The 24,502-nt window shown below is 36.9% G+C and overlaps 1 protein-coding gene across 2 annotated transcripts; it reads left to right on the top strand.

Moving 5' to 3' along the window:
- The first annotated feature begins 2,358 nt into the window (after positions 1 to 2,358).
- Positions 2,359 to 8,612, top strand: socs6b (suppressor of cytokine signaling 6b). Of its 2 annotated transcripts, none has more exons than XM_055202014.2 (2): positions 2,359 to 2,672; positions 5,888 to 8,612. In XM_055202014.2, the coding sequence occupies exon 2, from the start codon at positions 5,999 to 6,001 to the stop codon at positions 7,595 to 7,597; it is 1,599 nt and encodes a 532-aa protein (XP_055057989.2). In that variant the 5' UTR covers positions 2,359 to 2,672; positions 5,888 to 5,998; the 3' UTR covers positions 7,598 to 8,612. The 2 variants fall into 2 exon arrangements, with proteins under 2 accessions (XP_055057989.2, XP_055057988.2); XM_055202013.2 differs by having other exon boundaries at positions 2,359 to 2,703.
- Positions 8,613 to 24,502: the final 15,890 nt, after the last annotated feature.

Here is a 24,502-nt window from a genome sequence, read left to right as displayed (position 1 = left end):
AAGAGCATATAGTTCCTAGCCATATCTGCCTAGAAAATCACCACTTTTAATTTTCCGTCGGTCTTAGTACACGATGTAACTACAGAAGAGTCCAGTTTTAATAGGAAAAATATTGATGCTAATGGTCTAATTGATTGTGCTAAGCTATGCTAAAAGTGCTAACGCCAGACCCAGAGATCAGCTAAATGGATTTCAAAACGGTAAGAATCAAATGTTTAATGCTGCATTCAAACCAGCCTCGGTAAAGGCGTCAAGCGCGAGTGATTTCAATGTTAAGTCAATGTGAAGACGCATTGGCGCGTGTCTGGAGGTCTCGCGGAGCGAATGAGGCGTTTAGCCCGGCAGACGCGAAAATTTTAACTTTGGCGGAAAAACGCACCGCGTTAACCAATCAGGAGCTTGCTCTAGTAGTGATGTGATTACCAACCCAGTCAAACGGAGTTGTGTATAAATAGCACGAAGTGTAAAAATCGTGCAATACATACGCCAAATTCCACTTTGGCGTGCATATGATAGGCTACGCCAGTCCTTCCCATTCACTTAAACGGTGCATCTTTTTTGTCATTTTATTTATTGGTTTTTCAATTTTTTTGCTATTTTTTTACCATTTTCGCTTGGGTTAGAACAACTTTTTGTTATATAAAAATGACATCCTAACCCAAACCCCAACTCTAACCCCAACTCCAAGCGACCATGGCCTAAACATGGACAAAAACATGGAGAAACCTGTATATATTAAATAACCGCAAATCTAAAATCTAACCCTAAACCCAAGCGAAAATGGTTTAAAAAACAGAAAAATATTGAGAAACCAATGAATAAAATGACAAAAAAAGATGCACCGTTTAAGTGAATGGGAAGGACTGGCATATCATATACACCCCAAAGTGGAATTTGGCGTATGTATTGCACGATTTTTACACTTCGTGCTATTTATACGCATCTACGTGAGACTGGGGAGCGATTACAGGATGCAAATGGAGAAGCCCCTCCCGAATGATGTGAATTTCCGCGTGAATGTCTCAATGACTAGAATTTCACGTGCAGACTTCACACGTGAATGAAGCGAGTAAACTCAAAATGCTCAAGTGGCAAACTAGCCGCGGTAGACGCGAATTTGACGCCTCAAACGCGGCTGGTGTGAACCCACGGTAACTCTAGGGGAGATGGAAAATGAGCATATTTTCAAAAAAAGTGGAATGTCCTTTTAAAAATATCTAGAAAAGAAAATGTACCTGGCTGACGGCAATGTGATTAAATTATTTTTTTGCATAGGCTCCATATTTTTCCTTACAGTCTTGCTTGTCCCTATTTGTCAAGATACCAAAGCCTGCAACTCAAAGGTCAGATCTTGTATTATGAACATTGCATTTTACAGCTTTACCATGTTAATTTCACTCACATCTCCCGCTCTGTTTTTAGTGAATGTACAGTCATGTTACAAGGAGTGTGTGGCCTGCAAGCATCCTCCTCTGCTCCTGTCACATATGCTACCCTTCAATGAAATCACTTGCCACAAGGTTTTGCTTTACTCCTCTCTGTCTGTCTCTCTCTCTCTCTCTCTCTCTCTCTCTGTCTCTCTCCCATCATGATAACAGTGTATCACAAAATGCATCTAATTAAGTCTACTGGTGAAATTAAAAAGCATGCTATAAACAGCACATAATCAAAAAAAATACGGTACAAAAGCTCTCGGTGGGGCTTTACCATTTTTTTTAAAGAACACCTTTATCTAATGGGTGCATATTAGTACAGTACCTCATAAATATCCTTTAAAAAATTACCATCCCAGTGACAGCTTTTGTACCTTACTTTCTGACTGTTTTTGAGGGTAAAGATACACTGAAAGATACTGTAGATTGTTAAAATATAAATCTAAGTAAAACTATAAAATTATAATTGCATAGCACTGAAACTCAAAACTAATTTCTGACATGTTAAAATACAGTATATTATAAAGTATAAATATTTAAAAACAACAACAAAATTATATAAATTTAACAAAGATAAAATAAGGTATTATTTACCCTATGCTGCAGAATCTGTGTTTTCACAGGTGAAAAAATTTTCACATTGTACTCCAGTTTACATATTTCAGGGTAGGCTTTTTTCAAGAGTCTTCTATTAAATCATAATTTACACTAGTAGCATATACATTAACAAAGTGCAGCAATTACTGGTGTAATTTAATACAGTTTAATATTTACTATAGTGTCCTGACTTCTTAAGTGTGTACGTGTGTGTGATTCATATATTATTGTGGTTTTATGTGTTATTTATTTACCTCTCGTTGTTTTTATTTAGGGAACCAAACCGTGAGGTTTCTGATGCTTAAACACACGGCGATGAATCCGATGCTCCCCATCCTCCCCCTCGCCAACTCCCATGATGCAACAGCCAACAAAGAGACGACAGCATAGAGAAACGGCAGCTAGCTGGAGAAAAGTTTTAAATCCTGAATATACTTAACATTTAAAACATCCACGCCGCACGCTATCAGTTTAGCCCTAAACGCATTCATAAAGCGTCCGTTTTTCCTCGGCTGTGTGAGAAGTGAGCTCGTTTCTCTGATGTTTTTATAGCCTCAGCTATTCAGTTAGCCGTGCAGCAGTAATGTCTCATGATATGATGTCTTAGCTCCACGGACCCTTGAGTCTGACATGAAATCTGCTGTAAGTTGACAGTATATAAAAGACACGACAGGTAACGTATGGTTATCATTTATGTGCTTAAATATTAACCCGTTAATTTTGTTTGGTTAGTGTTGTATAGCATTAAAACGGCAGTGATGTTTAATGTACAGGGCCTGTGTTGGTTAGCCTGACTGCTAATTGAGCTCTTAAAGCATTAGCCACGCTAACACGAGCTGTTTAGGACGGTATTAAATTTAGAGTTTATTATGGTGTATAACAAAATAACTAAACTACAAAGTGACAGATTCATATTAATGTGCTATAGTGAGCTGGAGAATCATTTAATGAACCAGTAAACAAGCTAAATTCAGTCCGAGCTAGTAAGCCAACCACCAGACATAATTATTTATGCATAAACATTTACACAATAATAGCCAAATATGCTTTGTAGGAAATCTTAATGTACTTTGCTGTTAGCTGTCAAATTAATATCACAGCAATACACATGCCTAAACTTAAATTATGCACAGCTCAATCTATATATGAGATCCATACATATGTGATATATTGTAACTACATTAAAATTAATCTGAATGATTATTACTTTTTTTAACATGAAATCACAATGGGCCCTGTTTTTTTTTCTTTTTTAATGGTTTTTGGTATGATTAATCTGTACATGATATTTCAAAAATTGTATGACCTCGCATTAAGAGACTGTGGGGCGGTTTCCCAGACAAGGCTTATCTTAGTCCCAGACTAAAATGCATATTTAAGATGCCGTAATTTAAAAACATCTTGCACTGACATATCTTAACATATATCACTGCCATGGTTTTGTCTTAAGGTGCACACCAGTATTAGTTTTTGAAAGGTATGTTGGTAAAACTATTTAAATGTCTTAATATAACAAATGTCTAGCCCTGGATTAATCTAAACCATGTTTAGGGGAAATTGCCCCTATGTGTAATATTTCAAGAGCTTAGATGCAAAAGCCGCTAAACGCCACCTCCATCAAAAAAATTTGATTATGTTGACTGAATCCTCTCGGCACATATATTATATGTTCATCAAATACCTTTACTTAAAATCCGATTAATTCTCAGGTTATTCTCAAATGCTGGTTTGTTGGAAGAATCTGTTAAAGCCCACAATGATTATTCAGCAAAGTGCATGGAAGATTTGTTTACTATGTCAAAAGAAGTGGATTTTTTTAGAAGTGGATGTTCTTCCCAAAAATCTTGCATGCATGCACTGGGTTTTGTAGCAAAAGACTGTTTAATTTGTCAAATACCATTGAAATGACTAAAGTGACATTTGTGAAAATAAGGCATTTCAATTACTGACTAATAACCTTTTTATTGCCATTAAAGATAAATTATTGAACATAAACATAAGAGCCTGATAAAAAATGCTTATTTACAAGAAAACATGTCAGATGCACTTAGAGGGTTTTGCATTTGACCTTCTCATTTGCACTTCAAAAATGTGAAAGTATAAAACAACAAAGCAATGAAAAGTAAAATTGTGGATAAATTCAAAGCCTAAATTACAGGCTACACCTATAAACATTAAGCTAAAATATTGATGTTAATATACAGTACTTTGCAAAAGTCTTAGGCCACCACCACCAGACTTATTGTTTTAGTAGTTTTAATGTCCATCCATATTTATTTTGTCAATGTATTTTATTAAGATACAAACAGAGAATACAGGAAATATGTACAAAAAAACATCATCGGTGTTTAGTGTGACCTCCCTTGGCACTAAACATCTTGAGCGTTTTTAAGCAGAATGAAGTAAATTAAAGACAAATTTCTTTAAAATTAGAAATTAGGATTTAATTTTATTTAATTTTAAGAGATCCTGCAGTTTCCTGCTATTGCTCGAGTTTACCCCAAAAACTTGACACATCAGTTTACATTTTTATACAGTTTTTAATACTATATACACATTTCCTGTATTTTCTGGATGTATTCTAATAAAGAGACTGATAAATAATTATATATGATCACTTTAACATTACAAAAACAACAAATCTAATTCTGGCATGGTGGCTTAAGACTTTTGCAAAGTACTGTATAACATTTTTAATTCAACTGTAAGGATAAGTCAATTTTCTAATTTAGATAATTAAATAATTTACTCACCACCATGTCATCCAAAATGTTGATGTCTTTCTTTGTTCAGTCGAGAAGAAATTATGTATTTTAAGGAAAAAATTCCAGGATTTTTCTCATTTTAATGGACTTTAGGGTTTTAATGCAGTTTAAAATTGCAGTTTCAAAGGACTGTAAATAATCTCAAACGATGCATATGGGTCTTATCTAGCAAACAATTGTCATTTTTTGGCAAGAAAAATAAAAAATATGCACTTTTAAACCACAACTTCTCATCTTCCTCCGGTCCTGTGACGTGCTAGCGCGACCTGGCGTAATACATCATCACGTCAAGAGGTCACGGATGACGTATCGTTACTACGCCCCAGTGTTTACAAGTGTGGAGAAAGAGGACCGTTCAGACGTTGTTGTGTGGAATGATACTAATTAATGTCTTTGTGTCACTTTATTGTTTAAAATGGTCCGCAAATGTGAGCTTCATAAATGTAACACGTGACCTTTCCACGGCATTACGCAATTACGTGAGGTCGCGCTGGCTCGTCACACAGCTGGAGGAAGACGAGAAGTTGTGGTTTAAAAGTGCATATTTTTTATTTTTCTTGCCAAAAAATGACCATCGTTTCGCTAGATAAAACCCTTGTGCCTCGTTTCAGATCGTTTAGAGTCTTTTGAAGCTGCGTTGAAACTGTAATTTTAAACTGCATTAAAACTTAAGTATTGGGGTCCATTAAAGTCCATTAAAATGAGAAAAATCCTGGAATGTTTTCCTCAAAAAACATAATTTCTTCTCGACTGAACAAAAAAGACATCAACATTTTGGATGATATGGTGGTGAGTAAATTATCTGGATTTTTTTAAAGAAAATTGACTAATCCTTCAAGACTTAGGAGTCTCAAAGCCCTCTTCAGGCCTTGTCTATGACCACCACCATACTGAGACTGTATTTTACCATCCAGTATTATATATATCAAATCTAGTCCTCCACTACATATTTCTAGTTGAATATCTTGTTTCATGCAGACGTCACATTATGGAAGAAAAATAGGTTGCGAATGTCATTTCATGTTGATTATATTAAACCTGTTCCTGTTTTTGAGTTAATTGTGTGAATCTTTTGTGCTTTCTGTTTTGTAGGTATGGCAGTTGTGCGCCTTATGTAACTAGCAATGTGTGAGTGTTCATCATCTCCCGCATCCCTAGAACATTTTGCGTAATCCCCCTCCAAATTAAGGGGGATCCCTCAGAATGAAGAAGATCAGTCTGAAGACAATAAGGAAGTCATTTAACATTAAAGGCAAAGAAGACAGCGAATATGCCGTTTCACAGCCAGACCTGGCAGCCAATTTCTCCGCTGAAGACTCTCTGTTTGGAGGATGCTACAGCAAAGATCTTGTCGGCGGCGATTTGGATAATGAGGACGAAAAGAGATCCAAAGTCCGATCTAAGAGTGAGGGTCTCATGGGCACCTTGAAACGGAGACTGTCAGCGAAACAGAAACCAAAGGTCAAAGGTGGTTCTCCGTCTGTATCCTCTATAGATGATGACACCTTCTCCTCATCTTCTGCACCCATTAGTCTAAGTGACATGAAATCTCAGCGTTCCACATCCATCCATAGTCACCATTACAGTCCCACCCCGTGGCCTCTCAGACCAGCAAACTCGGAGGAGACGTGCATCAAAATGGATGTCAAGGTGAACGCGTTAATTAACTCCTCAGATCCGAGCCCGTCTCTCGACAGCGTGCGCCAAGACTTCCTAGACCTCCGGAGAGACAGACTGTTTGAAGAATCTAGCGAGTCGTTGAAAATCACCAGATGTGTGCCAGACCATCATTCAGACTCTGAGAACAACGACTTGCATCTTGAAATCGACGAACACATGCCTGTAGTTCTTGGTCTTGCAGCTCAGGATTATATTCAGTACACAATGCCTTTAGATGATGGACTCTATCCTGATGAGGAGGGTTCACGCTCTTTTTGCTTAGATAGCACCACACCTATGGATGTTGTTGAACAGACAGAGGGATGCAGATCACTTCATGCTGACGAGGAGCCTATCGATCAGGATCTCCTGTCACCAGACATCTTCATGGAGTCATCAGTGAACCAGCTTTTTTTAAACACTGCAAACGTCTTGCTGCAGGGCTCAAGGCTCGAAGCCCCTCTTTCTCCCTTGCTACCTCCGTTGCCCAGCAGTTATCTTCAGAGGAGCTTCCCTGGGTTCAGCGGTACCCACGCTCAGGTTGCAGAGAGAGTCATGCACCATCTCAACTTTGACCCGAACTCTGCTCCGGGAGTGCAGCGGGTCTACGATGCCGTGCAGAACAGCGGGCCCATGGTGGTTACCAGTCTCACGGCAGAATTGAAGAAGCTCGCCAAGCAGGGATGGTATTGGGGACCCATTACAAGATGGGAGGCAGAGGAGAAGCTGACGAATCTCCTGGATGGTTCTTTTTTAGTCCGCGACAGTTCCGACGACCGGTATCTCCTAAGCTTGAGCTTTCGCTCGCAGGGCAAGACCCTCCACACCAGAATCGAACACTCCAATGGCAGTTTCAGCTTCTACGAGCAACCTGACATCGAAGGCCACACGTCCATCGTGGATCTCATTGATAATTCGATTAAAGATTCGGAGAACGGAGCGTTCTGCTATTCAAGATCACGCTTACCGGGGTCCGCCACCTACCCTGTTCGACTGACCAATCCTGTTTCGAGGTTTATGCAGGTCCGGTCGCTGCAGTACCTGTGTCGATTTGTTATCCGGCAGTACACGCGAATAGATCTAATCCAGAAATTGCCTTTACCGAACAAAATGAAAGATTACCTGCAGGAAAAGCACTACTGAACACAGTGAATCTGAACTTCTGTACCGGATTTGGTTGCTAATAGTTGCACTTTTGGGAAGATGATGGTTTTCGCAAATATTTCAAGGATTTTGTTACCATTAAACCACACATTTTTGGAAAGAAAAGATGATGTTTGTTGGCGTAATACAGTATGTGTCTGGTAGAATAGATCATTCGGTGGTTTGTGAAGAGAAGATGCAATGGCAGAATGTTGTTTGTTCGAGTGTTTGGATGTTTCGCATGTTCTCTATCTAGAGTACTGTAGAGTTTTGTTTTTGTTACAGGAATATCGGTCCAGAGGATCAAGTGTTTTATGCATATCTCACACAATGGAATATTAGCACAGAACAAGTTTATTGTAAGGCATTTAGAGGTTCTCCGTAACAATGCACAGAGGTGTAATAAACACCTTCGTTATGACTGCAGGATTGTGAAATTTGGTTTTAGTGAACACATGACATTCCTTGGCCTTTTTTGTTAAATACGTAACTTTTTGTTTTACTAGCAACTGCTATGTCACGACATGATCATATTCAAAGGGAAAATGTACCAACAAGTATGCTAAAATGATGTCATCACCACGTCACGCTACATTTCAAGGATGTCCCCCTTCTGTGGAGTTACTCTATAAGCTATATTAGCTGCTTTACATGATTTTACGTCGATCTACATTATTTAGCACATGTAATGCCAAGGTTAGATGATTCTGTGCCTCGCTGAAACTGATCTTTGATGTAATGTTGATTGATTTTGGGCTGTATGATTTGTCTTTTATACCAGTCACCTTTTAACAGACATGCAGTTACATTATAAACACACTTGTTGTTTGTTTTCCCCTTGCATCGTTTGTTTTCGTTAGTTGTTATCATTGTTTCGGAAACAGAAGTTACCTATTATGGACTAAGGTACAGTTAAACATATTAAACCAATTCCTTTTGGGAACAGAGTTTGCTTATTGATATGTTGTAACTTGAATTTGTTCTTCAGTTCAAAATAAAAGTTTTATATGAAGAATATTTTATATATATTTTGTTCATTCTCATGTAAATTCTACCAAAACCCCTTTATGGTATTATATACAGACTTTTGCCTCTTTGTGTTTTTAATTATGTTAAACAAAGGTAATGCTGGACAATGCAGCGTTACAAATTGAATGGGAATCAGGTGTGGTTTTTAGATAAGCCACTTATTTGTTTAGATAAGAGACTATTTTATCTTATTTATTATTGCTAAGGTGCTATTTTATGGTATGCACATTTTTTCGTGTATATGTTTAATATTTTAATGTTTACAATAATATAAGACCTGTCCTGTTTCATGCTAACTGTAAATATCAGTTACCACCCTGTCTGGTGATTTTGTGTATATATACTGCTTTTAGTAGACTATTTTTTTTTAGATACCGATTGCAATCTAATTCTCTGACAATTGGTATTGCTTTATTTACATTTTATTAAAAAAATAATATGCATGTTTTTGTAATAGCTCTAGTACTAGAATAACATTTACAGTCATACAGACAATTCTTTTTACAGCTAGTACCACTAATTCATCCTATTTTCAACCCAGCGTTGGGTCAAAAAGGGACAAATTCAACTTGTTGGGTTGTACAGGGTTCCCTTGGGTCATGAAATTTCTGGAATATCATGGAATTTTAAGTCTTCCAGAAATTAAAAATTGAATTAAATATTTTTTTTACCAAGTCACGAAATTTCAGCAATTTTGTTTGTAGCTTTACATTTTAGTTCAAAATGTAATCCGCTTGTTAAGGTTTGGGGTAAGCAATGTCACTTCCGGGTCCAAGCCCCCACTGATTTCAAGTGAGAATCTAAACTTTTTTATAAACTCATGGTGTACACTACATTAGCAGGCTCATATGGCAAGCCGTTTTAGCTTTTATTTGTTGAGTTCTTCATATCAAGAATTCAATTGTTACTAGTTAAAATGTTAATTCTTGATATCAATAATTTGATTGTCACTAGTTAGGGGTGTTATCTGAAATTGTATTTCTGATATTATTATAATTTCAGATATCTAAAATGGCTTTCTTACTAACAATCCCATTCATGATATCAGAAATTAAATTTGTCACTAGTGACAATTGAATTCTTGATATCAAAAACACGATTGTTGATATCAATAATTTAAATCTTGATATCAAAAATTGAATTCTTGATATCAACAATTAACATTGTTTCTATGGGGAATGTAATTCTTGATATAAACAAAGGAATTTGAATGGCAGCCTGTGGTGACATTTCACTATAGTGAAAATACAATTACAGATATAAATAACTTTATTGTTGATATCAAGAATTAAATTGTTGATATCAAGAATTAACATTGTTACTAGTGGAAATGTAATGGTTGATATCAAGAACACAATGAATAAAAGTAAAAACGGCTTGCCATAGGCTCATGGCATCTCAGACATAGGTCATGAAAATACAGCTTTTTAGTCTGGGAAAAGTCAGGGAATTTGACATTTGGCTCAGAGTGGGAACCCTGGTTGCAATTTAACCTATGCTAGGTTGTTTTAACCCATTGTTAGCCAACCTAATCAAATATAACATTTTGAGTCAAATATAAAAAAAATTCTGGGTTAATTTAAGTTATCTGACTGGCTTTGGCTCTTTATAGCCCAACACTGGGTTGATGATAACCCAGCATTTTTTTTTTTACAGTGCACCTTTAAAAAAAAAATTTGCTAAATAGCACTATTAATGTAAAAAAAAGATTAAAAGTAAGTAAATGGCCATTATATGCATTTTCTGAAAAAAAAATAGCTTTATGAATGTACTGGTTTAAATGTTTCCATAGTTGATACTGCTAGTGTGAATGTGTATACATTCACTGACCACTTTATTAGGTTGGACCCCCTTTTGCCTACCTTAAAGGTATTGCGGGGGATTTTGTTTTTCCAGGTGGATCATCAAGACTATTGGTCCTCCTAGTTGTCAATCAGGAGTGTTGAGCAATTGCATTTTTTTAAAAAGTGGAGAAGGCGGTTCTTTTCTAAAATTCTAGAAAATCCTTCGCTACACCTTTAATTTTTCGTGGCATAGATTATACAAGGCGTTGAATACATTTCTCCGAGATTTTGACATAATAGCATCAGACAGTTGCTGCAGGTTTGTCGGTGCACATCCATGATGCGAATCTCCCATTCCACCACATCCCAAAGGTGCTCTGTTGGATTGAGATCTGGTGACTCTGGAAGCCGTTGGAGTACAGTTTGAGATGATCTGAGCTTTGTGACATGGTGCATTATTCTGCTGGAAGTAGCCATTGGAAGATGGGTACACTTTGGTAAAAAATGGATAGACATGGTCAGCAACAATACTCAACTAGTGGTGTTTAAACAATGCTCAATTTTGACTTAGGAGCCCAAACTGCCACTTTCATTTTCAACCATTCGGAGTGTCACTCATGTGACTAAAACTATAAATTGTCCAATTTTGGTAAGCCTGCATAGCCTCAGTTTCCTGTTTTTAGCTGACAGGAGTGGCACCTGGTGTGGTCTTCTGCTGTAGTAGTCGACTGTAAAAAGTCTTATAGAAATACATTTGAATTGAATAAGCTTAAATACAGAGATATCAGCAGTGAACTTTACATCAGTTGATCCTTCTTCTACGTGTTTGTGGTCAATAACATCCACACCCTAAGTACGCAATGTAGTAAATGAAGTAATGTCTTTTTGAGTTTTTAAATATACATTTTTATTGTTTCGTCAACATCTATAAAACATGACATTAGTGATCTGCCAGATAATTGCAGTTTGTGCTGGCTTATTTTATTGAAGATCAGATGTGGTCTGCGCTGTCTGTTTTCATGAAAGGAACCTGGGGAATAATACAAACATTTCGTCTCAGCCTCCTCCAGCGAGTTGCTGGCACTGCTTGGGAAATTTTATTGGCTCAGTTTAGACGAACAGTCATTCACTGCTCATTTATATGTAGTCGGTGTAGAGTTTGAGGCTTGATGGTCGGTTATGCCCTGTTGTGATGTTCGCTGTATTTGGGATGAGAATTATTTTGATGGCACTATTCAGCAATACTGGTATTTTACTGCTTCTGTGCTTCAATTAATTGGCTTTTGGATACAACAATAGGAGTGGGCAGCATGTGGGATTTAGCATTTCATGCCAAAGAGGCTGTAGGTTTTTTGCATTCAACACGTATGCAGATTTTTAAGACTCCCTTTTCCTGTTTTATTTTGCGTTATTGTTTTTTTTTATTACCAAGCGATTTGAGCCAGAATAGTTAAAGTTTTATCTTTTAAGTTTTTGTTTGTAACTGCTGAGTAAGTGCAAAGCAGTGCAAGGCCAACATCTCCCTTAGCTTTCTAGCTGAATCAAAACCAGCTTTTTACAAACAAAGCGACACATTTCTTTTAAAAGACATTGAGTCCAACATAAATTACTCAAGTTATTCTTGCAGACAAAGTATTATTTTTTAAAGTTTTTTTTTTAACAAAGCTTTAAAGATATTTTGATATACCTTAACCTGGTTCACAGACAAGGCTTAGCTAAAGCCAGGGCTAGGCCTTAGTTAAATTAAGACATTTAAGCAATTTTTATAAACATGCCTTAGAAAAATATGTCACTGGTGTGTATCTTAAGACAAATCGATGGCACTGTTAATATGCACTGGCATATTTTAAGATCTACATGCAAGTTATTTTCAGTTTAGACAGCAACATGTGTTTTAGTCTAGCCTTAAACCTTTCCTGTAATCTTTTGGTCCTACCCAAAGAGCTTTTGGTTTATCTTTAGTACAGTGAGGAAAATAAGTATTTGAACACCCTGCTATTTTGCAAGTTTTCCCACTTAGAAATCATGGAGGGGTCTGAAATTGTCATCGTAGGTGCATGTACACTGTGAGAGACATAATCTAAAAAAATCCAGAAATCACAATGTATGATTTTTAACTATTTATTTGTATGATACAGCTGCAAATAAATATTTGAACACCTGTCTATCAGCTAGAATTCTGACCCTCAAAGACCTGTTAGTCTGCCTTTAAAATGTCCACCTCCACTCCATTTATTTTCCTAAATTAGATGCACCTGTTTGAGGTTGTTAGCTGCATAAAGACACCTGTCCACCCCATACTATCAGTAAGAATCCAACTACTAACATGGCCAAGACCAAAGAAGCTAAACATGACTGTCAATCTCCCTCGAACTGGGGCTCCATGCAAGATCTCACATTGTGAGGTCTCAATGATCCTAAGAAAGTTGAGAAATCAGCCCAGAACTACACGGGAGGAGCTGGTCAATGACTTGAAAAGAGCTGGGACCACCTTTTTCAAGGTTACTGTTGGTAATACACTAAGACGTCGTGGTTTGAAATCATGCATGGCACGGAAGGTTCCCCTGCTTAAACCAGCACATGTCCAGGCCCGTCTTAAGTTTGCCAATGACCATTTTGATGATCCAGAGGAGTCATGTGGTCAGATGAGACCAACATAGAACTTTTTGGTCATAATTCCACTAAACGTATTTGGAGGAAGAAGAATGATGAGTACCATCTCAAGAACACCATCCCTACTGTGAAGCACGGGGGTGGTAGCATCATGATTTTGGGGTCTTTTTCTGCACATGGGACAGGGCGACTGCACTGTATTAAGGAGAGGATGACCGTGGTCATGTATTGCAAGATTTTGGGGAACAATCTACTTCCCTCAGTTAGAGCATTGAAGATGGGTCGAGGCTGGGTCTTCCAACATGACAATGACCTGAAGCACACAGCCAGGATAACCAAGGAATGGCTCTTGTAAGAAGCATATCAAGGTTCTGGCGTGGCCTAGCCAGTATCCAGACCTAAACCAAATAGAGAATCTCTGGAGGGAGCTCAAACTCCGTGTTTCTCAGCTTGCACTAGGTGAGATAGTCACAGAATTTTGTGCTCATTTTTCCGTGGCATTCTCACGGATCTCCACATTTTTCCGTGGCCCTGCTACGGACTGTCTTTTTCCGTGGCATTCTCACGGATTGGTTACTCAACTGCTTTTTCCTATTTTCAAACCATTTTCGCTTCGGTTTAGGGTTAGATTTGGTGTTTGCGTTAGTATGTCACTTTAACTATTGGTTTATACTATTTTTTCTGATTTATTCGTTTATATTTTCTAAACTATAAACAATTGTTGCCTGGCGTTGGGGTTAGAGTTGGGTTTGGGTAGGGATGTCATTTAATGTAAATCTAACCCTAAACCAAAGCAAAAATGGTAAGAAAATAGGACAAAACAGTTGAGTAACCAATCCGTGAGAATGCCACGGAAAAAGACAGTCCGTAGCAGGGCCACGGAAAAATGAGCACAAAATTCCGTGACTATGCCACGGAAATTCGTGAGATCATGTTGTTTTTACAAAATGTCTAAATTTTGACCAAAACTTTGTATTGCTTTAAGACACTCAGATATCCAACTGCCAAAACAATATGTTGTCAATGCATCATAGACTGTCAGTCCCTTACAATGGTGTGACTCTTTCTGATAACTCAGCAGAGATGTTTTTGTTAGGGCTCCTGAGGACAGTGTTTTACAGGTGGTGAAGGATTTCTGGCTCTGTTTATAACTCCCTCCCTTCTGTTTTAATTGGTTTCTTTGGAGTTTCTCGTCAAACTCCTCTGAGGGCTTTCTACACTCCACTTACCGGTGTAAATGCCTTTTTTGTTTTAATCAAATATTGCATGCATGTTGTCCATGGTACACAGCAAAATCACCATTGTTAAAGGAAAACACCACCGTTTTTCAATATTTTACTATGTTCTTAGCTCAACTTAGATGAATTAATACATGCCTATCTTTTTTCAATCCGTGCACTTTTAGTCTTTGTACAGCGTTTTGTGAGTGTGTTGGCATTTGGCCTGGCCCCATTCATTCCTATGGCTCCAAACAAAAGTTTTATTTTGTGCCACCATACTTACTCGTGCAACTACTCATGTAACAGTCTTTAAATAGGGAAAACATGGAAGTGTTTGGTGGCTTCTAAATTCATCCCTGTTTGGATCCTAGGGAATGAATGGGGCTGGGCTAAATGCTGGCACATTCATGACGCGCTGTACAGAGATTAAGATGTACGCATTGAATAAAGAAGGTATGTATTAATTGGTCTAAATTGAGGTAAGAACATAGTAAAATATTGAAAAATGGTGGTGTTTTTCTTTAAATGTATACTGCTGGTGTTTATATGGTCAAAAATTATCTCTAGTTGTCACTGTACATATTTGTTCTTCCCAGTGTAGATATTTGTACCAGATGTATACTGTACATATCTATAAATGTTAGGACCTTTTGTACCCCAGCTGTCTCTGGGGCAGTACCCTTTAAGAATTAGGTACAGATGATACATTTGGTACCATGTATATGGGATACTAATCTTTGAGGTACTAATATGAACTATAATATGTTTTGAAAAGGTACAGCCTCAGTGACAGCTGGTGTACATATTTTGACCATTTGTTCCGACAGTGTAGTGAATAAGTGAGAAAGCTAAAGTGCAAATGACATTAATTTGATCATGCGTCATTACCTCCTCAGATCCAGCTCAGTCTACAGTCCTTGAAAAGCAAAAATAGAGCCTTTAGTTTAGTCACGGAGGCATATGCGGTATTACAGCGGGTGTCTACTAGAGACCCGCAGAGTTGAGCTTTTTGTCACATTGATGCTGTCTTTATTTGTGAGCCATGCCATCTGTCAGAAACCCCAGAAGACCTCTTTCTGAGCACACCATGTGTCTCCACATAAAAGGGTGGCTTAAGCAAACAGCACTGTGAGGCGTTGTACTTCACTCGCTTGAAGATTCATTATTTTACCAGATTACCCTAAGGACGTGCACAGGGCATTTCCAGATGGGTCTCCGTATCCCAGAATTCCTGAAGATAGGGAGTTCTCAATACACCTTAACGTATAGTTTGTTACACGTTGAATCATTAGCAACAAATTAAGATAACCTTGAAATGAAGTGTGAAAAGAACAGATTGCTGTAAATTCTTCTGTTTTCAGGTGAGGTGCTATTGTATAGTTTGTGTGAATCGCACCGTGTTGGTCTGTAAGATTGCAAGCGTCCCCCATGGTGATTCCTGCTCAGTTTGCGGTTACACAAGATACTGCTTTTGTTCTGCTAATTTACTTGACGTTGGCAAGTAAACTCATTAAACAAAGATGCTGATTAAATGAAAAACTGTAAATGTATGTATATGCAAAATAACTTTTTCATATCTAGACAAAGATGAAGTTTTGCTTTCAGCTGAGTGTTTACTGTATTACAAATGTTTGTAACACCTTACAATACGATCTTATTAGCATTATTTAGGGCTAACAATGAGCAACATATTTTAAAGTATTTATTAATCTTTGTTAATTAAAGGGGTCATAGCGTGAAAATCTGACTTTTTCATGTTTAAGTGCTACAATTGGGTCTCTCCAGTGCTTCTATCAACCTAGAAAATGTGAAAAAGATCAACCCAGTAACTTAGTTTTGGTAAGCCATTTTCTTTTGCAAGTGTGTGAAAAATTAGGTCGTTCAGATTTCGCCTGTTTTGTGAGGTAGGTAACAAGGCCAATTACAATAATACAGCACCTTAATCTACACTATTCAACCATGGCACTGCCATTTAGTGCAGAGAGAAAAGAGAGAAAAAAATAATTGACAGCACAATTGAGTTTCAATTGCAACATACCATCATTGCGATCAGTGTTTGCATTTCATCAGCTGATTTGCATATTAAAGGACACACCCAAAAACAGCACATTTTTGCTCTGACCTACAAAATGGGAATTTTAACATGCTATAATAAATTATCTGTGGGGTATTTTATGCTAAAACTTTACATTAGCACTCTGGGGACACCAAAGACTTATTTTACATTTTATTTCATAATATGACCCCTTTAATACTAATTAATAATAATAATATTGTTCATTGTTCGCCCATTGTTGTTCCCATAAGCCATTATTGTTACATTCTGAGCCATGTAAGCAAATGCTTTTATCCAAAGTGTCAATACCTGTTGAGAGAGAGAGTTCATTTTTTACTTGATTTATTTGTTAATAGAAGAGCAGTCAACATTTAGCTACCTGTCAAATATTCAGTGAAAATATATGTTTTTAAATTAGAATCATAAATTATTATGTACCATAAATCCACATTTTCACAAGAAATTTCACTGAAATATATCTAAAACACCCCTCAGTGAATGTGGTTATATTAAAAGGACACCTATTTCATTACTTAAAAACAACATTATTTTGTGTATTTGGTATAATACAATGTGTTTGCGTGGTTTATGGTTAAAAAAACACATTATTTTCCACATACTGTACATTTTTGTTGCTCCAGATATTCTGCCTTTCTTAAACGCATTGATTTTGTACAAAACTCATTGATCTGAAAAGCTCTGTGTCCCTGATTGGCCAGCTATTCTGTACGTTGTGATTGGTCTGAATACCTCTGACGTCAGCCGGAAATGTGACACTCCTTACAATGTTGAAAAGATTCGGTTGCTAACAGAAGTTAACTGACAGGCTGAGTCCGAAGCGTGAGGAATTACGATAATGTCGGTCTTGTCTACATCACCAATCCCAGGAAGTAAACTGTTGCTTACAATCCGTGTGTTTGTTGTTGTCCAAGAAAAGAGATTTACGTTGAAGATGATAACTATCGTCATCGTTTACTTTGGGGTATGTAGCTTTTGCATATAGTTAACATTTACTAATACACACTTACACACCAAAGAAAATGTAAAATCGTGAATCGGACCATAAGTGAAATTTAATAGTGAAACATAGAGGTAAACATATTAACATATTTTCCTGGGTGCTGTTATATTTAGTCGTGTAAATATTGTTAGATGGCTAAAGCTCAGAATTTCATAGACATTACAAATAAATGTCTGTTTAAAACTCAATGACATTTGAAAAAGTAAGAAATATTGCACTCTGACTCAAATGAAACAAATGCTTTCATAAAGAGGGATGGACTGACCTTTAAATGACTGACTGATATTTTCTGTCACTTTTAATTTTACTATTTTGTTGTGAAGAACACAAGTTAAAAGATTTCTGTCGCATTTCACAAGACAAATAAGGTATGCAGGTTAATTGAAAGTAATAGTTCGGTCAGTTATTTAAGTTGAATGAACCTGAATTTTAGAACAGTTCATGATTTTCAACTAAACATTGTAAGTCCAGGTTACTTGAAATACATAGTTGGGTCAATTATTTAAGTATCACGACAAAACATTTCAAGTTGGAGCTATTGAAAATGTAAGGTAAATATGACTTAAAGGAACAGTATGTAGGATTGTGGCCAAAACTGGTATTGCAATCACAAAACTTGTGACTAAAACTGGTACTGCAATCACACAACTGGTGGCCAATACACAACATGACGACATAAACATCAGCTGAGGGCTGCAACTCCACTTTTTAAATGACAATATCCTGGCCGGACCACTGTTGTCAGTTATATAAGTATTTGATAAGAAAATTATTTCTTAATGTCTAGTGACATATCAGGGCCATTTTACGATTAATTGATATAAATTTCTTACATACTGTTCCTTTAACTGAGTCAAAGCTAAAAGACAACTCAAAAATGTAAGTAAAGTGAACAAAAATATATTTTATTTTTGAACTCAGACAATTGCTTTTTAAAAGGATGCTAATTTTCTATAAAGGGCACATTTCACAATGATGTCAAATAAATCGTTGGTGTCCCCAGAGTACATATGTGAAGCTTTAGCTCAAAATACCATATAGATCATTTATTATAGCATGTTAAAATTGCCACTTTGTAGATGTGGGCATACATTCGCTGTTTTCCGGTGTGTCTTATTAAAAGCAAATGAGCTGATCTCTGCACTAAATGGCAATGCCGTGGTTGGATAGTGCATATTAAGGGGCAGTATTAAGCACTGGGGACACAATTATAGCACTTAAACATGGAAAAGTCAGATTTTCATGATATGTCCCCTTTAACTGACAAGATTTATTTTTAAACTATAACCCAACTGTTATTTAAACCAGCTTGAAAATTCCTTTATCTGTTATTATTCAATACAATAGCTGCATGTGTAAGCTTGCTTGTGTGTATTTTGATGAAATAAGAATATAACCCATCCGTACCGCACTGGATGCAATAAACACTCCTTTGTTGCCATTGCAGCAGGGAGCCCTATACTTTGTAAAATTCTACACGGGTGTGATCTCTCTATGAATAAAAGATAAACTTGTACTCTATCTCTTAGGAAACACACTGGTTAATATTGAATCTGAATTCAAGTGGACACATCTTTCAGATGATATGCTAAAATGATAAATAAGTGATGATCTGAGCGCTGTTAAATGAGAAGGTCTAAAATGATCAATTCCAATTATCTGAAGTTGTGAAGGCATCATTCTTTATAAAAACACGCTCATTTGGTGCTTCCACTTTTGAAGGTGTCTGAGATTCACACTTCTGGGCAAGAATAAATGTGTGGTCTCATTAATTTACCGTATCCCTACTGAGTCACATCCACAGGAGATCTTTGCTTTAAGTTCGCAAGAATCAAGTCAAGTTTAAACAAACCACTAAATCACGTAAAAAATTACTTAATAAAAATGCTCATACCATCAAGTTCTTATTTAACATTTATTATATTAAAGATTGAATACAATTAGATTGGATTGTTAAAATGATTGTCATAAACTCTCCAACTTTACCTGAAATCATACGGCAAGGCATAATCATGACAAAACACAGACGTCCATTATTATGATGTTGTTTAAAAATTTACTAGCATATCCTGTTCACAGTATTGTTGATACAAAGAAAAAAAAATGTGCTAAAACTATGAGACGCTCCTCTGCACTCATAAAAATAAAGGTGCTTCACAATGCCAGAGAAATATTTTTTTTCTGTTTCAAAAAGGATGTTTGTAGTGGAAAAGGTTATTGAAATTATGTACAAATTATCTAAAAATGTAAAAAAAAAATGGTTCTTTAACCTCCTAAGACTCGAGCTTTGGTTTGGCTTGCATTTTAGATTTCTTTCAGCTATTTGCGGTTAGGAAGAACCAATAAATATAATAACAAATAATTTTCTTTGAACATGAAGCAGTGTAATTGTCCACGTTTGTGTACAATATGTTCTAGTTACACAGAATTAAATATTATGGTGCAAACAACAAAAAATTTGATATCCACGTATGTGGACACACCAGGTCTTAAGAGGTTTAAGAATCTTTGACTGAATGTTTTTTTTTTTTGTGGAACCGAAAATGGTTCTTCTATGGCTTCATTTTGATGAACCTTTTAAGCACCTTATTTTTAAGAGTGTGTTGACATTATTGTGTGAATATCAGCATGACAGTAACCAGAAAAGAAAAGCATGCTATTCACTCAGGCTTACCGACTTAATGAGAAGTAAGTAAAGGGTACATAACAGCAACCAGCAGATGCTCTTATTTATTATTTACATACAGCCACTGACTTCCTTTAGAGACAGATTCTCATAAGAGTTGACATCAAGGTCTATAGCTTACAAGACGATCAAGGCGCAGAAAACAGAGGACAATAGTGGTTTGGTGGAGCCTACGCTGGGTTATTTTCAACCCAGTGTTGGGTCTAAAAGAGACGAGGCCAGCCTGTTATGTTGCAGTGGCGACCGGTGACTTCTTTTTCAAGGGTGCGCGATGCAAAACTCGTCACAACATGTATTAAGATTGTAATGTGTGTGGCTCGTCATGATAAAATATGTGTTTGGCGCGTCATGTGAACCTGCATCAGGCGTCATGTCAAAATACGTGCCTGCTGCAGACGCTTCGAAGGAGTTTATGATTAAAGAGACGCTCACATTGCCAGGTACTCATTTAATCTTATGTGTTATCAGAGTTAAGTGTTAAGTTAGTGTCTTGTGAGTATTTTGTGAACGTGAGCATTTTTTTATCATAATCCCTTTTGACACGTGTGCAGCAGGCATGTATTTTGACATCACGCATGATGCACATAGGTTCACATGACATACCGAACACATAGTTTAACATGACGGGCCACACACGTGACACTTTTTTTTTAGTGTATCGTTAGCATATTAAAGATTTTCCAAACTATTGCTAAATTACTAAGCAAACAACGGCTCAGATGCAAAACCCTTTAAGTGTGCCTGACATGTAAATTAGCATTTTTTTATCAGACTCTTAATGGATTCTGCCAACAAACCGCTATTTCTGAATAGCCTGAGGCCAGATTAAGATTTGACGTGAAAATATCTGATCATTGATCATCACCGAGAGCATTCGGTTAATCATTATCTCATTTTTGACAGATGTGGCGTTTAGCCGCTTTTGCATCTGAGCTCCTCAATTACTTTGGACAGACAGGATTTCTTTGTTCCGTACAAGCTTTTAAAGCCTCCATAACCTAGAAAATGCACTTTTAAATGTGTTTAGTAGAAAACGAGTTGCCAGTCTGTGTCCAGAAACATCCTGTTATTGTACAAATCCATCTATTCTTATTTGTGTAATCTCTTTTAAACCGCAACAGTTACACAAAACAGGCTGTTGGGGATCTCCTATCAATGTGATGTCACATTGATTAAGCCCCAACCATAACTGCTCACAGACTCCGCACTATGGGTGCCTGTCCTTCTGCCAGAGACACATGTTTTGATGTAGTCCAAAGCACACGTGTAAGCGATCTAGATCCTTTGCATATAGGGGGAGGAACAGAAGCTTTCTTAGCATTTAAAGAACAAAAACAGCACGTTTTTCATTGCAGCCACACATGTTCAATATCGTATTATGAAAGATCGGTGGAGACACATTTTGGGGATACAAGCAGAGACTATTTTAATATTGCAGAAACACCTAAAGCGGCCATTTAAAGTTGAAGTGCAAGTCTGAGGGCTGTCAGAGTAATATTTAAAAAAAAACATTGCAACTGCTTGTTGACCGTTACTCTCTTAAAATTGCTTTCTCACACTTTTCAAACTGATGCAAATTTATGACCGTATTTTTCAACAGATTGAACATAAATTTTATGATGGGGCATAGTCTGTTAAGTGTTCTCAAAATCACAGCAGATGGGGTATGAAAAATCGCTTTAGATGCAGGAAAGTAAATGCCGTTATGTTAATATGCTCTGGCCAAGTTTGACAACATAAATTACTGTATAGTCATGGAGCCAGCATGCAAAGTGAACTATTGCATTCAAACTACCCGTTAAGATGCCATCAAATGAAATTTTATTATGGGACCAAGAACGAGGACAAAGGATAAATACTGATAAATTTTTCACTGTAAAAAAATTGCACTGCCTTTAAATTTTGAGTTAATTAATATCAACTAATATATAGTGTTGTAGTTCTCGAGACCGGTCAGTCTCGTCTCAGTCTCAGACAAAGAGGACCACAACTGATCACGTATTTATTTATTTCTTCATTAATTTTATGCAGTTTATTCAGGTTTGGCATATGATGTTGGCATTGTTTAAGCATTGTTTAAGTTTCTCCCAATGTCAATTTTTCAAATTTTATTACTAAAAACACCCGCATTGTATTAAGTGGATGGCAAGCCATGGAAAGACAGTTCAGAATAAATGGTTAAGTTGATTTCAGCTTTTTAGTGTTTTTTCACTTTTATTTGCTGATAAATTCCCACATATCTGCAATGCCTTTGCTTATTTTATCAACTTCTCTGATGGCATACACACACACACACACACACACGCACGTTCTGGTTTACATGTTTTATGGGGACATTCCATAGACGTAATGCATTTTATACTGTACAAACTGTATATTCTATTCCCCTAACCCAGTGGTTTTCAAACTGGGGGCCGCGAGATGGTGCCAGGGGGGCCCCAGTTTTATGGCATTTTATGAAATACATTAATTTATCATGAATTCTGTGTAATTAAACCTAAAAAAAATAAGGCTACTAACCAAAAGCACCACTTTTTTGTATAATTTAATGTGTTGTTTTTTTTTTATTAAAATGTTTTAGAGTTTTAGAACAGTTTTTTGTCACAAATTTTCTTTGGGGGGCCGCGAAGGAATGCACCGTACACAAGGGGGGCAGAAACCCTTCTGCTACTTCACATTTTCAAGAAATATCATTTTGTTTGATTTGAACATCAAAATGTCCCCACAAGGTCACAAAAATACTGGTATTCCTATCTTTGTGGGGACAATTGGTCCCCACAACGTGATAATTACCCAGCCGCACACACACACACACACACACACACACACACACCCGCACACACACAGACACAGACAAGAAGTTCCTAATCATTTGCTTATTCCACATTTTATCATAAGTGTTTTAATGCAGTGACTTGCACTGTCTTGGTCTTGGTTTGGTCTCGGCCTGTCTTGGTCTTGGTCTTGACCTGGTCTCGACCCTTTAAAGTCTTGGTCTTGTCTCGGTCTCGGCCTGTCTTGGTCTTGATCATGACTTGTCTCGGTTTAGGTGGTCTTAACACTACTAATATGATCAACTAATATTTTTAAATTGAATTAGCTCAAAATATTTACCCCAGCACAAACACTTACTTTTTTAGGTTGAACCAACAAATTTTTTCTTACAGCAATATCAATATTTAAAGTAATGGTCTTTAAATTGTGATATAGTACTACTTACACTCTAAAAATGGCTGGGTTATTAATATTTTCAACCCAGTGTTAGGTCAAATAAGAATTATCCTATCCCATTGGATTGCAATTTAACTTATCATGGGTTGTTAAAAAAGTCATTGCTGCCTTAAATTCTTTTTGTGTAAAATTAAACTATTATTTAGCTTGATGTGTTGTTATAACTACAAATGATTTGTTATAACTTAACTTATATGGTTGAAAAAAGTTAACTTTATTTTATCCGGACCAGCAGCCCATGTGAACTATTGTATATTAACAAATCCCTTTGGTAATATGAATGATTTTTAAGGTACACTCGTGCATTAGATTTACACTCCAGACATTGACATTGTAAGATGGTTATTGTAGTATAGTCATTGGTTTAATACAGCATGATGTTGGTGTGTAATGAAGATTGATGGTGGTGTTCCAGGTGTAATGAAGGCACAGAAGAGCCCAGCGACTAATTACAGTTTTATTATCGTAACTGTAAGCATGATGCCATCAGCAGTCTTCTGTTAAACAATATCTGCCTCTCACAATCAACGACCAGTTTAGCTAAAAGTAACTATGTCTTATATTTTGTTGTCATTACCTTTAAAGCACACATACTCAAAAAACAATGTCATGCTTTTCTTCCAATTGTCCCATAACCCACCAGTACAGGAAGCACCTGAGTTGATATCCTGATGCATCTAAATGGCATTAGATATAAGCTCTTCTGCAGAGGCTGCCGGCCATCTTGGCTGTAAAGAGCAGCTTGGCATGAGTCTCTAGATCTCGGCCTGATTACAGAGTCACGTATGCCATGTGTCAGTGGGTCACAGATTGGGCCGGTGCTTTGTCATTTGGGCTCTCCCAGCATGCAAGCCACAAGGGGTAAGGACATCAAAAGGCCCTTGTTGCTAGAATGCTGGAGAGATGAGTATGCTGGGCCCTTACCTTATGAACAGAGCCATTACAGAGATGCTTATACACGTCAGAGACCAAAGATAGAAAATATGATAAGACGAAATATGATATCTCAAGCCATTCTCATGAAATGCATATAAATAGCATGCAATTTGAAAAGTCAGATGCCAAATTCCAATTTTGCGTAGATATGATACCTCAGTCCTTACTGTTAACTTAATATGGGACATCTTTTTGTGTTTTTAAACAATTGTTGCTTTGGTGTGGGGATAGATTTGGGATTTGCTTTAGAATGTCATTTAATATATAGGTTTCTCCATGATTTTGTTTATTTTTAAACCATGGTCGCCCGGAGTTGGGGTTAGAATTGG

Source organism: Misgurnus anguillicaudatus, chromosome 2, assembly GCF_027580225.2.
Source record: "Misgurnus anguillicaudatus chromosome 2, ASM2758022v2, whole genome shotgun sequence".
NCBI lineage: Eukaryota > Metazoa > Chordata > Actinopteri > Cypriniformes > Cobitidae > Misgurnus > Misgurnus anguillicaudatus.
The sequence above is the reverse complement of the archived record's forward strand: the minus strand, read 5'-3'. Positions and strand labels throughout refer to the sequence as shown.

What these genes read in the sequence shown, in the direction of transcription:
- socs6b (XM_055202014.2), top strand. Translation starts at nt 5,999, where the DNA reads ATGAAGAAGATCAGTCTGAAGACAATAAGGAAGTCATTTAACATTAAA.